This window comes from Diaphorina citri, unplaced genomic scaffold, assembly GCF_000475195.1.
Source record: "Diaphorina citri unplaced genomic scaffold, Diaci psyllid genome assembly version 1.1 scaffold357, whole genome shotgun sequence".
NCBI lineage: Eukaryota > Metazoa > Arthropoda > Insecta > Hemiptera > Psyllidae > Diaphorina > Diaphorina citri.
In genome coordinates this window covers 146,691-162,183 of record NW_007377792.1, presented here as the reverse complement: position 1 = coordinate 162,183, position 15,493 = coordinate 146,691, and the positions used below count along the sequence as shown (strand labels likewise).

General features: G+C 35.9%; 2 protein-coding genes across 5 annotated transcripts in view; one reads left to right on the top strand and one right to left on the bottom strand.

Moving 5' to 3' along the window:
* LOC103507992 (zinc finger protein 628) overlaps positions 1-4,184 on the bottom strand; it is a 31,400-nt gene extending 27,216 nt beyond the window's left edge. Inside the window, exons 1-2 of the mRNA XM_017443560.2 lie at positions 4,175-4,184; positions 1,133-1,749 (exon numbers count right to left, since the gene is read on the bottom strand). Of these exons, the coding sequence (XP_017299049.1) occupies positions 1,133-1,749 (617 nt within the window). The 5' untranslated portion in view covers positions 4,175-4,184. The remainder of the gene's footprint in view (positions 1-1,132; positions 1,750-4,174) is intronic.
* On the top strand, positions 4,177-15,492 carry LOC103507991 (GTP-binding protein Di-Ras2). 4 transcript variants are annotated; one of them, XM_017443561.2, is made up of 4 exons: positions 4,177-4,518; positions 12,818-13,047; positions 13,395-13,562; positions 13,827-15,492. In XM_017443561.2, exons 2-4 carry the CDS (start codon positions 12,910-12,912, stop codon positions 14,121-14,123), a joined length of 603 nt encoding a protein of 200 aa, XP_017299050.1. In that variant the 5' UTR covers positions 4,177-4,518; positions 12,818-12,909; the 3' UTR covers positions 14,124-15,492. The 4 variants fall into 4 exon arrangements, with proteins under 4 accessions (XP_017299050.1, XP_008470736.1, XP_008470735.1 ...); XM_008472514.2 differs by lacking the exon at positions 4,177-4,518 and adding an exon at positions 9,122-9,203; XM_008472513.3 differs by lacking the exon at positions 4,177-4,518 and adding an exon at positions 9,220-9,665.
* The last annotated feature ends 1 nt before the right edge of the window (position 15,493 follows it).

Here is a 15,493-nt window from a genome sequence, read left to right as displayed (position 1 = left end):
TGAGCTGTATTTGCTATGAGATTTACGAATATTTGCTGTGAAAACCTTTTGGTTTTCTTGATCCATTAGTGCCTGAGTATCTCAAAAATTACATTTTAATTTCTGCCAAATGGAGAGATTAAGATTTATGGGATTGCTAAAAGATGGATTCCAAAATTCATAGTTCAAACAAAATATCTACTATGTAGGTAGGTGTCAGAACTGAGACGTCAAAATTGAGGTGATCCGATTATTGACACCCTGTAAGTATTTTAATAGACTGAAGCTAATTGCAATCACGTTTCTAAAGTCCTATAAACAATCTAGTGTGCACCAGTATTATAATTTGCAAGCCCATCTGATCTCACATGTATAGGATTTTTACAATTTATACTCCTTTTAATTAACGGCCCAAGTTTAATATAAAAAGTCAATTATCATAAATCCTGCAGTACAGAGGGGGATGGAACCAAGACACAGGCAAGGAAAGAAAAGCTTTATTTATTAAAGCAAAACCAGAAACCTGATTGTTTCTAACATTAACACCATGAGCGCCATAGGGTTATCTCATGTCTACATCTTTCTCAATTCTTTGTTCTTTGCTCTCCACTTTCCTTAATCCTTTACCTATTATCCTCAGCATTTATAGCTAAATGGAGTAGATTGCAGTCAGAGTCTGCTTGGTTGGCACATCCACTAAAAGTTTTGTTTCTACTACGAGTAATACATAAGAGATTCGGCGCATCCACTAAGAACTTGATCACATATTTTCACACGTTACCGGCCATACATATTTATATTTTACGGAGATATCTGTAGGTATTCGAGAACGAAACTAGGTTTCTGCTCCAATTCGATAACCAAGTTTTCTAGCTACACTTTGCAATCACATCCCTCCAGGCCCAGACGCTTTCTTAAAATTGACAAAAACCACAACTCCTTTCTGAAGCCATAGGTGTCATCAACATCTAATAGGTATAAAATGACTTCTTTGTATTTTCAAGATAAGGTTCTTTGGGAGTCGATGCATAATAAGCAGATTGGTTAGCTGCTTCAAATGGAAAGAAGTTAAGGAGTACACGTTATTTAAATTGTATTAAAGGATGCAACATTGCAACATGCAACTTAAAGTTAATGTGAACGTAGGTCTTACCTGTGGTCTCTAAGATGATCCTGGCGTCTGAAAGCTTTGCCACAAATGTCACAGGAGTAAGGCCTCTCATCGGTATGCGTACGCTCGTGAATGAGAAGGTTGTACGATTTCGTGAACTGTCTGTTACAAAACTTGCAGATGAACTGCTTCTTAGGACGCGACGCACGGCCCGGCGCACGGAGCAATCGTCTATCTAAGTGAGAGTGAGTGGAGGAAGTTCCAGGAAATAGACTGGACGAGCTGCCAGGGAATGGAAAGCTTGAAGAAGTAGAAGGATTAGATCCAGGTGGGAATCCATACGGTGAGGAAGTATTGGGAAGTCCGTCGAGTAGAGAGTGTGGCGGCGTAGGGTGAGGAAGTAACATTGCAGCGGCAGCAGCGGCATGCGCTGCAGCGACACAAGCCGCTTCTTCCCTCAGCGCCAACTCCTTGCGCTTATCTGCCATCATGGCCATTAGTTCATCACCTTGGTACATGTGGATAGATCTTGTGGGAACCACAGGGACGAAGGCAGAACTCTCACGGTGAAGCAAATGGTAGGGAGAGTTGGACATCTGCAGGGACCTGTCATCACGTGATGTGGCAGGTCCTGCCTCATCTCCTCCACTGCTCGGCATCTGAAACACAACAAACATTTTCATCAAACTTCACATTCTTTCCGGACTTGTGTATTCTTGAGATCTACCTATTTGATGGAAGACAAATAGCTAGGTATCTAAGTGCACGGCAGTTGCTTTCATGTAATTTTGAACAACCTGAAATTTTCCGCATTGGTACAGTGCTTGCTCTCACTGTTTCCTAATATCCTTGGTGCCCCAACCAGGCAGGATCGAGAAAAAGAACTTTAAGGCGATATCTACATGTGTAAGTAAATACATAAATCACAGGTAGAGGATTCAACATTCATCTTCGTGTATTTCTTACCTACCTCACACTTGACTAATTTAATCTCACCGCCATGGAAGTACAGAACTAATACAAGGATCAATTTGATCTAGGAAGTCTATGAACAAGTAACCCTGTACTTGAGTTCATGAAACCAGTTGTGGCTAATGAAGTATGTTTGTGCCTATATATTTTCAGACTTGCAAAGCTCCTATTCTTCAAGCCTGAAGCTACAGGTTGCAATGCAAATGTCTCAGTAGATATTAGAACGATCTTTCATAACAAGACGTGGGTATGAGTGTACAATAAAGCTGAGTTATGGCCGATCTAAACTTTCATGTACGCTCTGGAGCTTGTTACTTCTAGATGCAAGTAGGTACCTATTAAATTCTAACATGAATAATTATGCTCGTATATTATTATTTTAAGTTGGAAATTATGTCTGATATTTATGCGCTGTTCTCGATGATACAAAATTATGGATCGCGTGCTTTCGACTCTAAAGTCTCTAAACACTTTGATGAATCGCTGACATCGGTAAAAATCAACTTGATGAGAAAGTACTAGTACTAAACTAGAAAATAAATCACCTTTGATCAAAATTTAAATTAACATCTCATACGTTTGCTACCTCTAATGACATAATTTTCTATATTCGTGATACGTCCTGTACTCGTATCTATATACATAACTATATACCTCCGCTGTCGAGAGACCCTTGGTTAACTCAAATGTACTTTTTTGCTAGGTTGACAAACGGAGTAGCTCGAAATGTGGCCCCAGGATTCCCAGGAACCAGGAAGAAGTCAAAAATTAAAAGCTCATCCCCAAAGAGAATCCAGCTAATATAATTAAGGGAGCGGACAAAGGGAGTAAGTTAATACACACGTATCTAATGAACACATTCGAAACGGGGTCATATGGATTTTCCAGGAATTCCATCGTAATTAAACATTTTTCAACTCAGGAGTCAGGAGACACTAGTTAATCTAATAATCTCCACGCATATGGAGTGCATAGGGATAATACTGGCAATGGTAATCCAATTTAAAAGCAAACAAACAGCGTGGCTCTACATAGGTACTATGGTTAATATCTATGTACGAGATAATACCTATTGCGTTCAATCAATGGATATCGAATGTCAGGAGTGAAAAAACACCAGAGATCTGTTTACGAACTCACCTTTCTGTCGATTCGCCTGTATACAGCTCAAACCATTGTCACGTCAAAGAAACGAGTATTTAGCGTCGTAATCAATATCCAATCCGAAATCGTGCACAAAACACTCTCACACCAAATTCACAAATTAATTAAATCACAAAACAGAAATATCGAGAAAAAATCGAGTTACATGTTAAAATTAAAATTAAAAAGTATTTGAATTAATATTAAATTTAACTTATTAGTTATTTAATGGAAAAAATATTCATCTCCCAACTGAAAATGTAATCAAAAATTAAAAGTTAGGTGTTTAAACCTACGTTTTAGTTTACGTTTCATCAATGGAAAGTCAAAACTACATGAAAGTAAGTATTATTTATCTTATTTATTGCACTAAAACATATTTAAATTAATGAAAATCACTTGAAAACAAGCACAGAAGTTAGGAAAGTTGGTAGACATCACAAAAACACGAAACACACGGAGCGCGGGATCATTCCAAACGGTATGTTCTGATTTGATTGAAGCCATGGTAGAGGTTGCTGGTTTGTTGGAACCTGGAAGGTTTGGTAGCGATGGTAGTGGGGCTACCTAGCATAAGCCCCCACTCAACAGCTACCTGGTCCAGGTGACAGTGAGCCTGTGCGGTTGGTCTACCTCTACTTCTGCCTCTGCCTCAGCCATAGAAGTGAATAATTAGCTTTAACCCATTCTGGATTGTCTATCGTTTCCGACTGGGGCAATACAGCTTTAACCCGTTTGGGATTTTAAAGCTATCTCCACTTTATCTATGTCCATAATAGGTAACTACTATTCATACAGTATTCACAAGAAGTTTTTGAAACTCTTGAAAAAAATACCTACATGACGTATACGAAATATCTTGTAGACTTACAGGACACTCAGATCACCCTGTACGGAATATAAAAGGAAGGGAGAAAAAAAAAAAAAAAAAAAAAAAAAAAAAAAACAGAGATCTGTTTACGAACTCACCTTTCTGTCGATTCGCCTGTATACAGCTCAAACCATTGTCACGTCAAAGAAACGAGTATTTAGCGTCGTAATCAATATCCAATCCGAAATCGTGCACAAAACACTCTCACACCAAATTCACAAATTAATTAAATCACAAAACAGAAATATCGAGAAAAAATCGAGTTACATGTTAAAATTAAAATTAAAAAGTATTTGAATTAATATTAAATTTAACTTATTAGTTATTTAATGGAAAAAATATTCATCTCCCAACTGAAAATGTAATCAAAAATTAAAAGTTAGGTGTTTAAACCTACGTTTTAGTTTACGTTTCATCAATGGAAAGTCAAAACTACATGAAAGTAAGTATTATTTATCTTATTTATTGCACTAAAACATATTTAAATTAATGAAAATCACTTGAAAACAAGCACAGAAGTTAGGAAAGTTGGTAGACATCACAAAAACACGAAACACACGGAGCGCGGGATCATTCCAAACGGTATGTTCTGATTTGATTGAAGCCATGGTAGAGGTTGCTGGTTTGTTGGAACCTGGAAGGTTTGGTAGCGATGGTAGTGGGGCTACCTAGCATAAGCCCCCACTCAACAGCTACCTGGTCCAGGTGCAAGGTTTTCGTTTTATTATAACCAAACTCACACACAAAACTTAATGGTGCGTTATAATTTCATCGTAAGGTTTCAACAGTGGCGTTGTGTATGGGCTTATGTAAGTACGTATATGAGTCAGGAAGAAATGGTTTAATTGTCTGATTTGCATCTAATAAATCAGACAAATTTCCATAGTGTACACAGGTATACTGGACAAATAATAATAAAATCAGTTATATCTCATCTAAATTAGCCATGATTATAAGAAGACAGATAATTATGTACTTATGTAGCTCTGTACCTTTTCAGGTATCATAGTAAAAGAAAGAAACAGGAGCCACACTATCCACAGGTTTCTGCCTTCAGTCTTTGTACATCCTTATTTTAGAAGACAGCAAATAGCGTTAAACACAGTCATAATCTTGGTAGATTTTCAATACCCAATCAAAATATTTAGTGAAAATATCATCACAATCAAACCTGGAATAACACCAACACCTTCGCCACTAGCTGACTCCATATCGTGACTTCTAGATTTCTGAGAGGAATACCTTCAATTCTGAGCTAGTTTGGGATTTTCTATCGTTTCCGACTGGAGCAATACACCCTGCTTGAGATCAATAGAATCATGGTTTCGAATGGTAGGCAACCAGTTTCATTATGACCCTTTGAAATGCTCTTTCTAATGGTTATCTTGTAAAATAATTTAGAAAAACAATTTTTTCTATATTTAAAATTGGATTGTTCCAGACTTTCAGAGATGCTTTGTTAAAGGTTCAAATGAATTATGAATCACTTTGTAAGCACAAAGCCAAAAGAACATCAAAGTTTCCTTCTTGAGGAACCATTTCTAATTTCTATTGAACATTGGAAATGATATGAAATAAATGGCATACAGGACAAATTTAATGATAGGTACATAGGTACTTTCTTATAATAGCTTCCATAATCTTAGAGGATAGTTAGGTATCAACAATAGAAATTTTCCAGAAAAGTTCGTTCTCAAAACGCTTTCTGAGCTAAGCAGTGGTAGATGGATTGGTCTGTCTACCCATAGTACCACGGGTATTCAAAAACAAAATAATTATTTTAATAGGCATCTGTAACCTATAGGGAGGGGATCACTGGTCTACTGAAGAAGCTCTTGGTTGTCCATCTCGGGATATTTGATACTCTTCTTTCGTTCCTATTAGTTTCAATCAACCCTATAACTTCTATTTGAATGTATAGGGTAGGTGTGTAGGGCATCTATTTGTGTAGGGTTGATTGCTTTCTTTTCGATATAGCAATTGAGGAGCACTGTCACCCTCGGTGTTGAAATTGGATACTCTCTACCCCTTTCAACCACGAGGAAAACCACACTTTGTAAGAGCTTTGTAAGTATTCTTGTGAATTATTTACTGCATACATCAGAGTATCAATTCTCTCTAGGAAAACAAAGGTAGATGTGTAAACTTAAATAAGTAGAACTCGAACTAAAATTCAACCTACTATTGCTGAATTGATTGAAAGATAACGGCAGGTGTAATAGTTTAGAATATTGTGGATTATACTCTCAAAGAATCCCATCAGTTACTTCATCCAGGTATTTATTTACATGTTGACCTAGCACTACCTCATTTTCGTCCATTACTATTCCAGTAGCGACAGTAGCAAATGTTAGTAATGCTAATCTTCCGGTATTCTCTATTATTATAGCGCAATCAAGATATTATATTTTATTAATTCATTTATGAATAATTAGCACTCGGCAATATTATAGTTGAAAAGTTCAGTGAGAACGGAAACTGTTCCCGGTATTTTATTTCTCAAGTTTTTCTCTGAGCAAAATATTCATGTCTTGAATAATTATAAATATAATTACCAACATCGGGTTTATATTTTCCAACTTTATGTGCGCCTATTCGCATTTTAATTATTTAATTACTCCTGTAATAGGTAGCAACCTATTTAATTATAAACATTATGGCTGAAGAAGTAATTGAGCCTTTCACCAGATGTTCCCAGGCGGAATTTATTCAGCGTAACTGAAGAGGAGAATACACATGGGTAGTCTCATGGTCTGTGACCGATATGTCAAACATTTAACAAAATACATGCAATATTATAGCATTTGCTGTTCTACTTTAAAATGCATCATGCCCCAAACTTGGATTCCAGAGTTACATTCTTTTAGTTAGATCATAGTTTAAAGCTATCTCCACTTTAGAATTTATTCAGCGTAACTGAAGAGGAGAATACACATGGGTAGTCTCATGGTCTGTGACCGATATGTCAAACATTTAACAAAATACATACAATATTATAGCATTTGGTGTTCTACTTTAAAATGCGTCATGCCCCAAACTTGGATTCCAGAGTTACATTCTTTTAGATCATAGTTTAAAGCTATCTCCACTTTATCTATGTCCATAATAGGTAACTACTATTCATACAGTATTCACAAGAAGTTTTTGAAACTCTTGAAAAAAATACCTACATGACGTATACGAAATATCTTGTAGACTTACAGGACACTCAGATCACCCTGTACGGTAAGATACTCGAGTTTGGAACAGATTACCAAATGTTATTATTGAATCCACCGAATATCTACTCAGCATCAGCATCCATCCTAGGTATAAACCATAATTATCAGATGAAGATCTAGAATCTAAAATCTAGATGATGACTCTAGTCTAATAGGTAACTACTATTCATACAGTATTCACAAGAAGTTTTTGAAACTCTTGAAAAAAATACCTACACGACGTATTCGAAATATCTTATAGACTTACAGGACACTCAGATTACCCTGTACGGTAAGATACTCGAGTTTGGAACAGATTACCAAATGTTATTATTGAATCCACCGAATATCTACTCAGCATCAGCATCCATCCTATAAACCATAATTATCAGATGAAGATCTAGAATCTAAAATCTAGATGATGACTCTAGTCATGTAGGATGTAGGAGGAGTAGGTAACTTCTCTACCAGTAACCTTCCCATGCTAGAGAGAAAAATTCCATACAAAGTTAAACTGGACTTAATGGAGTTGACCGCAACTACTAAGTGAAGAACAACTTGAATGATCTTTGATGCTTGCTTCAAGTTTCTTGTTGGAGCAAAGGAATCATACATGCATGTTTAGTTATTGAATACTAACTTGTGTACCTACCAAGTAGAGAATACCATGGTAAACCATAAATCAATTTATGGTCTGTAAAGATTCAGAATTTAGTAAACAAGAGAGAAAGGAAAATATCATGCATAATAAGCAGATTGGTTAGCTGCTTCAAATGGAAAGAAGTTAAGGAGTACACGTTATTTAAATTGTATTAAAGGATGCAACATGCAACTTGCAAAACGCTTAAAATTACAAAGAAAGAGATTTATTAATTCAAAATGGCCGGAACAATACAAAATATTAGAACTTGGTTCAATAGGAAAATAATGCATTAATCTATATTTTTGGAATTAGGTAATCCTAACTCTAATGCGTTTTCTTTCATACCTTCTTATATCGAGGCAATAGGATTTCCTAAAGTGTTTTCTCTCATATGATTTAACTTCTCATCTTTAGCTTCTTTTTCCTCCCCGGTAAGAGTTTTCAACTTCGTAAACGTTTTTGTTCAATTTTCCTCCATTGTTCCGATAATTGTTTTTATCACTTTCTTTTACAACTATAAATTGAATCAGGATTTTCCATTATCTGCTGAATTTTCTCGTTCATATATGATGCTGAATTTTCTCGTTTCCTTTCATTTTGGTTTTTCACGTCCATTTTCTTTCTATTCTTTGTGATAGATAGCTAATGTAGGTACCTATTAGCAAATGGACTGTAGAAATAAAGGCCATTCATTCTTCCACTCTTTCTAACTGATGGCTGGAGTAATTCACTTGCGAAAATACCTACTACCTACTGAGGTACATGGGTACCTACTTATAAAATTAGATTTACAAATTACAATAAACATTGTACACACATATTTATGATGCGATATCAGACAAGCCAATTTGTTTTGAAACATCATTGGTACTTAGATAGTACCAAGTACTTACACCTACATTATAACTGTTATTTACCAACAGAAATTCTAAAAAAAGAGACAAACTTATATTCGTTGGTGCGTACCTTTTGGGGAGCAAAAATTAAATATTTTGACAAGGTACAACATTTGAATATGTAGAGGAAAAATAAAATAATAATGTGTAGGTAATAAATATTTCGAATATTTTTTCTATGAAAGCGCGACGTATAGGTGTGATGTGTATGTGGGAGAGATAGGTGGGTGAGAATGAGAAGTAAGACAACTAGTAATAATTCCCACACAAGTACAGCAGCTTTTGAATAAAAGTCGCGCAGTGGGTGGTACAGTGACGTCACGGTAAAGTCTATTGATCAGAAATGTAGAAACGAGTGCCGCCAGCGCCATTTCCAGCATGAAATCAGGTAGCGTTCTATCTCAAAGGAGAAAATTATTTTCTTCTCTTTCCAAATTTATTTTCAATAATTTTCCATACTAGAAAATCGTTTTTTAACTGGATTTTTCTCTTCTCTTTTCACTAAATAGATGTTTATTAAATTTTATTTTTGATCTTTAATTTTGTAAATATTTTTGTAATGCTCAATAAAACCAAGAACTAAATAGAATGCTTTGAAAGTTTATTTAGAATAGCCTTATTAATTAATTTGTTTAGCTGATAATATCAAACAACTGTTTCATTTTTATCATATCGTTTATTTTCTTTTAAAAATATTATGAATTTAATATAATTTTTGCTAGATTTTTTAAAATATTTTTTAATAAATTCATTTTTTAGAATAATACCTACTTTATTTTTGGTGCTTTATTTCACGTAGTTAACTTTTGAGTCATCATGATACGACACAGTCGATAAGAATTCTTCCCCTGTAAGTATATTTCTTCAATTTTGCTGACAGATTTTTGAAATGAAAAATTTAATATTAATAGTAGCTTAGCTATCTATTTAATTCAGCATTTGCGAGATACCTAGAGTTTTATATCATCCAAGTTTAAAATCATGTAGGTAGCAACCTATCTAAAGGTGAAAAGTCGTAAGTTCGTAATGGCAGTCATTTGCTTCAAAGATGGTCTCTAGTCGGTCAATATCTACTATTCTACATAGGTATGGATATCATATTTGTGTACAAATTATTAACGAATTACCGGATAATTATAAAACTTTTTTAACTTGCAATTCAAATTTTAAAGCATGAAAATTAATATTGCTGCTAAATTTCCTAATGTTTCACCTGATTCCATTAGCTAATATTGAAGAATTAGTGGATGTGCGTATATTTCCATGACATTTCTTCTTCCTCCTTATCCTTGTTATTTTGTCAATGGATGTGACGTTTGCACGCCTCCCCCTCCCTCCTCCTCCTCCATATCTCCTGAATACATCGGAGCATTATCAGGTATCACATTACCTACATTATTACCCATCAAGATACTCCTTTACCTACGTATGTACGACTTATCACTGTTAAATTATTGCGATTGCTTCGTTGCATTATTAAAGCATTGTGTTTGAAGCTTCCGGTTTAGGCTTAGACTGTTAGACGAACTCCTATCATAAGAATTAAGTAGTGGATGTGCGTAATTTCTACCCTTTTTACCTAGGTAGGTAGATAAAATCAATATCTAATGATTGCAATCATGTAAATCACACGAGTTTACTTGTTTTATGCTTTAAAGATAGAGTAGAATAGAAAATAGAATACCTTGTTTATCCTGCTCGAATGATACAAAAGCCTGAAAAGCCCCTTTACCCCAGCAGTCTAAACAAGGTCTCATGTATTTTATGTTTTCAAGGGTAAAAGGTACCTATGTGGTAAAAGGATTTCATAAAAAGGACTTCTCACCTTCATCGTCGCAACATTAAATATCAAATTACCATACCAAATTCTACTTAATACCAATAAAATGTACCAAATTAGTTCCTACCATCTACCATCTCAACTCTTCTGAACTATTGTGTGCAATTTGGCCCTTGGTGTTCTAAGAATTCTAAGCTTCCTATGTTCCACGGGACATTTATCACATCCATTAATAACTCTGTAGTTATGTGAAATTTGCTGTCCTCAATTTCTAAGAACTCTAAGCTTCCTATGTTCCATGGGACATTTGGCACCTCCTCTAATAACTCTGTAGTTATGTACAATTATGCTGTGCTCATAAAACAAATACAAAAGCATACACAAATACAAAAGCATAAGCAACATTTCACTAGAAACATTAGAGGGAAGTGAACAAGAAATAAGTCACGCTAGCTACTCTCCCTTCCTTCTTTCCTTGCATTTCCCTCTCCCTCCCTTCCCTTCTGACATTCCTCTCTCCCTCTCCTCCCTCCTGACATTCCTCCTTCCCTCCTTTTCTTCCTGACATTTCCCTCTTCCCTCTGGCATTCTCCTTTCCCTCTCCCTCCCTTCTTGCATGGTTATGAAAAAAGGATACACACCCAAAAGGCTAAAAGTGTTGAGGTAGTTTCAGGTGTTACCTAACCCTGAAATGGGAAAACCAATAGTATTCTCCCTCCGCTTTCTACAACAGAGTACAGCTACAAAAGTACAAACATACTCGTATTACTTGTAATTTGTATTATTATTAGTAAATTTCCCCTTGAACCTATACTAGTCTCATTACATAGCACGTACATAGCTATCCAAAAAATACAATCATAGATTGTATTTAGTGAAAACTTCATAACATAATACTTAATTGAAAAAAGTTTGGACCATTTTACCTTGAAACTTTCAGGAAAATTCACGGTAATTACTACTTAATTATTACATAGTTAATTAAGCTTAAATGCTATGAAGGGAGAGGCAGAAAGGACTAAGGATAAGAATTTACAAGAAGGAAAAAAGAATGAACACTTACACGAGGTAATTTGCATTGAGCGACGTATGTAGTTTTTAGTATTACCGATGTAATGGTTGAAGGTAATGTAATGAATACCGATGTAATACAAAGGTAATGAAATCGTAATCACACACCTACTATGAATAAAATTACGTTGGACCATTATCAATTTCCTTAAACTCATCTCTTTGGATAAAATGAGAAAGATTAGAATTAGGTACCTAGAAGGAATAACAGAAAGTGTTTTGAATGAAAAAGAGAACATGGAAGAGAAGAGAGAATAAAGGACAAGAGAAGGACAGGAAGAGATGAAAGAAAGAGAGAGAGAGTTAAATATGGGGCAGAAAAGAGATCAGCCGAGGGGAGGGACACTCCCTCCATGGCTGATAAGATGAGAAGGAAGGAGGCGAATGAAACTTTGCAAAATATTTGCATAGTTTTTCTCTTCTTCTCATCTCTGCAGGAAAAACTTATGAAACTTGTGCAAGGACAAAATACTCGACTGTCGACTCGAAGGAAAGTTCTGCCATTTTCATTTATAATACTGAAAACTTGTTCTGCTTTTGCTTTCCTTGCCTTCGCTTTGAGTTTCCCCCCTACCAACGAAACTTGGAGTGGATGTTTCAGTGTGCTGATTGCTGAACGGTGTCACTTGCAATTAACTTGCAAGGAAACTTGGACTGTGTGTGTGCTTTCAGAGCTTGTTGGGAATTGAGTTGAGATTAGAAGCCGATGTTTTGAAGATAATGATAGTAATATTTGTACATATTACAATTTACAAAATGTGCCTACCTAGATCCTAAATCTTGAAACTTCATCATTCGATATTCGACAGAAACATCCTACATTAGTAGGTACTGACGATGACGTTGGTCAAATCTTTACTATTAAATACATATGTACAAAAGCGAGATCCATTTACTCATTCACACACTGATCGCCCTATCTCCAGAACCCCAGCACCTAGAAAATTGAAAATTGGTAGGAATTTTGCTAGTATGTTCTAGCTTTGCACTAAGAGAGGATTTTGGCGAAATCTAAACACGGCAACCTGCTAGTAAAACCATAAACATTTAGAATAGAATACAATATACCTTGTTTATCCTGCCATAATGAGACCGAAAGTGGTGAGACATACTGCCAGAATGAGACATTTATTTCCATTCAATTTCCGCAGAACTCTCATCCACACTTGGAGGACTTTGAGGATTAGCTGAAAGTCACCTAAGGAGTATCAAACTCCTCATCACCAAATCCTAACGCCGAATCATGCCAGAACAGAGTAACGACTACAGGGTGGTCGTGTTTGGAGCTGGAGGTGTGGGCAAAAGCTCGCTGGTACTGCGATTTGTCAAAGGCACATTCCGAGAGTCGTACATACCCACCATCGAAGATACCTATCGGCAGGTAAGAGATTTTTCTCAGCTCCCTAGATTTGGTAGAATATTGGTTAGATTTTCTGGCAGTTTGTTTAAAATTTTCAAAGTTTTATTGAACTCCCCTCAATAAATATCAGGGCCGTACTTAGGGAGGGGGGCGAGGGTCCCTCCTCCTCCTCAAATTTTCTCCTTTACTGTAGGCTAGGCCCGAAAATTGGGAGCATCCACCCCCCCTTACAAAATCCTGGATATGGCCCTGATAAATATACTTGGTGTTTTTTCATTTATTGCTTTGAGAACAACAATTAGGTAAGCACCTATGTTAATATAATTCCTACTAAAGTATAGAAGTACATGCTCCTTTTTGTTCCCCAGGTCATTAGTTGCAATAAGAACATCTGCACACTCCAAATAACAGACACAACGGGATCGCACCAGTTTCCAGCAATGCAAAGGCTCTCCATATCCAAAGGCCATGCTTTCATATTGGTATACTCGTGTACATCGCGACAGTCGTTAGAAGAACTTCGACCAATATGGGAGGTGAGTAGCAAAGAGTTAGGGAAATTTATTATTATTATTTTAAAGACGTTTGATAAAGGGAACGGTAACTGCCAGGGTCTTATCGTCCCGAAATCGAAGAGAGGAGGAAGACAGGATAGGAGAAAATCAGCCGTTCCGAGAACAGACGTTATCCCTTCAGGATAAAATCCGCCGCGGGCGGGAATCGAACCCGCGGCGGGCGGGCCCCCTCGGCCCCCCTAAATACGGTCTGATCTTATACATACGTTACATTTTCTCTGACAGGTCATACGTGAAACCAAGGGCGGTGCAAACGAGTTAGCATCAATACCAATCATGTTAGTAGGGAACAAATGTGATGAGACGGAAAACCGAGAGGTGAGCGCCGCAGAGGGGGAAGCCGAGGCGAAAATGTGGGGCTGTCACTTCATGGAGACATCCGCCAAGACCAATCACAATGTGAAAGAACTGTTTGCAGAACTGCTCAATCTCGAAAAGAATAGGAACATCTCGCTACAGCTGGAAAAGAAAGGCCAACTCAAAGGAACAAGAAAGCTGAAGGAAAAGTGCAGCGTCATGTAAGGTGCTAAACTCAGCTTTGATTTTTTCATATTTTTTCCTTTTTTTTAGGGACATATCAAAACTTTCTACCGATAGGGGAAAAAGAACTTCGAAAAAGGGTTCAAAAAACTCAGTAGTGTGATACATTGTGTTCGTTTTCCCCCTCAACATAGACTTATCAAAAAGTAATCTAGTTGAACTGTATTTAGCCTGTACAATGCTGTTTTGTAAATTTTTGTAAATTGAGACTTTGATTGGTAGGTACTGCACATTCGCACATTAGGTTGTACAGGATGGTAGGTATAGGTATTGAAGATAGGTGAAAGGAATTAGAATTCTGGAACAATTTAGAAAGATAACTTATTTTACACGGAAAAATGCATTCAGTATTTTTCAGAATGAAATGTTCTTCTGAAACATTGAATCGAGTCGATAAATTCATATTATGTAGGTTGATAATCCATGGTGCTACCTTACAAACAAAATATCCAATCCAACTTAGTATTTATAAGCGTAGAACACCATTTTGTGAAGTTCATGAAGAAAAGTTTTGCCTACTTTGAAAAGTAAAAGCCAGCATGGCCATATACGGATAATACTCGTACCTATATGTATAATTTATTATCATGAAGGAAAAATCTTGGATCTTGTATGAAATGCCAAGGGAAATGTACCTATTTAGATAGAACAAACTAATCACTTATCTAGCCCTTTCTGAAATTTTAGGTCTGCTTTTTCCTCAATAGACAAGAAAGTAGGTACAATACGTACATTACATTTACTGGTACTTTAAAATGCTGTTTGTGGTGATGTGAAAACTGGACACAGGAAGTAAAGTTTAGTGGCCCTTTGTGTATTTCTATGAATCGTTCACATTTTCATTATTTAGACTACGTATTATAACCTGTAGCACATACTTATTTTATATTTTTTGCTAGATTTTAGCGGCATTTTTTGGGGGGTAGAGATGGAGAATATATGAGAAGTATGTAGTTATACCTACAAGTCGATGGAATTATTTTTGTTGACTAACAAAAGAAAGATAGTCTTCGTTTAGATAGAGGTAGGTACCTACTTACCCGCTGTCTTCTAAAAAAAAAAAAAAAAAAAAAAAAAAAAAAAAAAAAAAAAAAAAAAACTAATTTCTTACAATGAGATATTTCCATAAAACAATAATAAACTTGTCGTTTAAAACTTTTCCTTTTATTAAAAGATTCCTATCTTATAACTGTATAATTTCCTGGGTCCCTACATACATAGGTTACTTACCTTTGTTTTGATTACATAACTTTTACCTACTTACCTATTCTTTCAATATTTTTTTTTTTTCATTTCCATTCCCTCTAATTTCATTTATTTCATTACAAAAACTTTCATTTCATATCCTCCCT

What these genes read in the sequence shown, in the direction of transcription:
- LOC103507991 (XM_017443561.2), top strand. Translation starts at nt 12,910, where the DNA reads ATGCCAGAACAGAGTAACGACTACAGGGTGGTCGTGTTTGGAGCTGGA. An exon ending in TCGAAGATACCTATCGGCAG is followed by an intron (nt 13,048 to 13,394) that starts GTAAGAGATTTT and finishes TTTGTTCCCCAG; the next exon opens with GTCATTAGTTGCAATAAGAA. An exon ending in AACTTCGACCAATATGGGAG is followed by an intron (nt 13,563 to 13,826) that starts GTGAGTAGCAAA and finishes TTTCTCTGACAG; the next exon opens with GTCATACGTGAAACCAAGGG.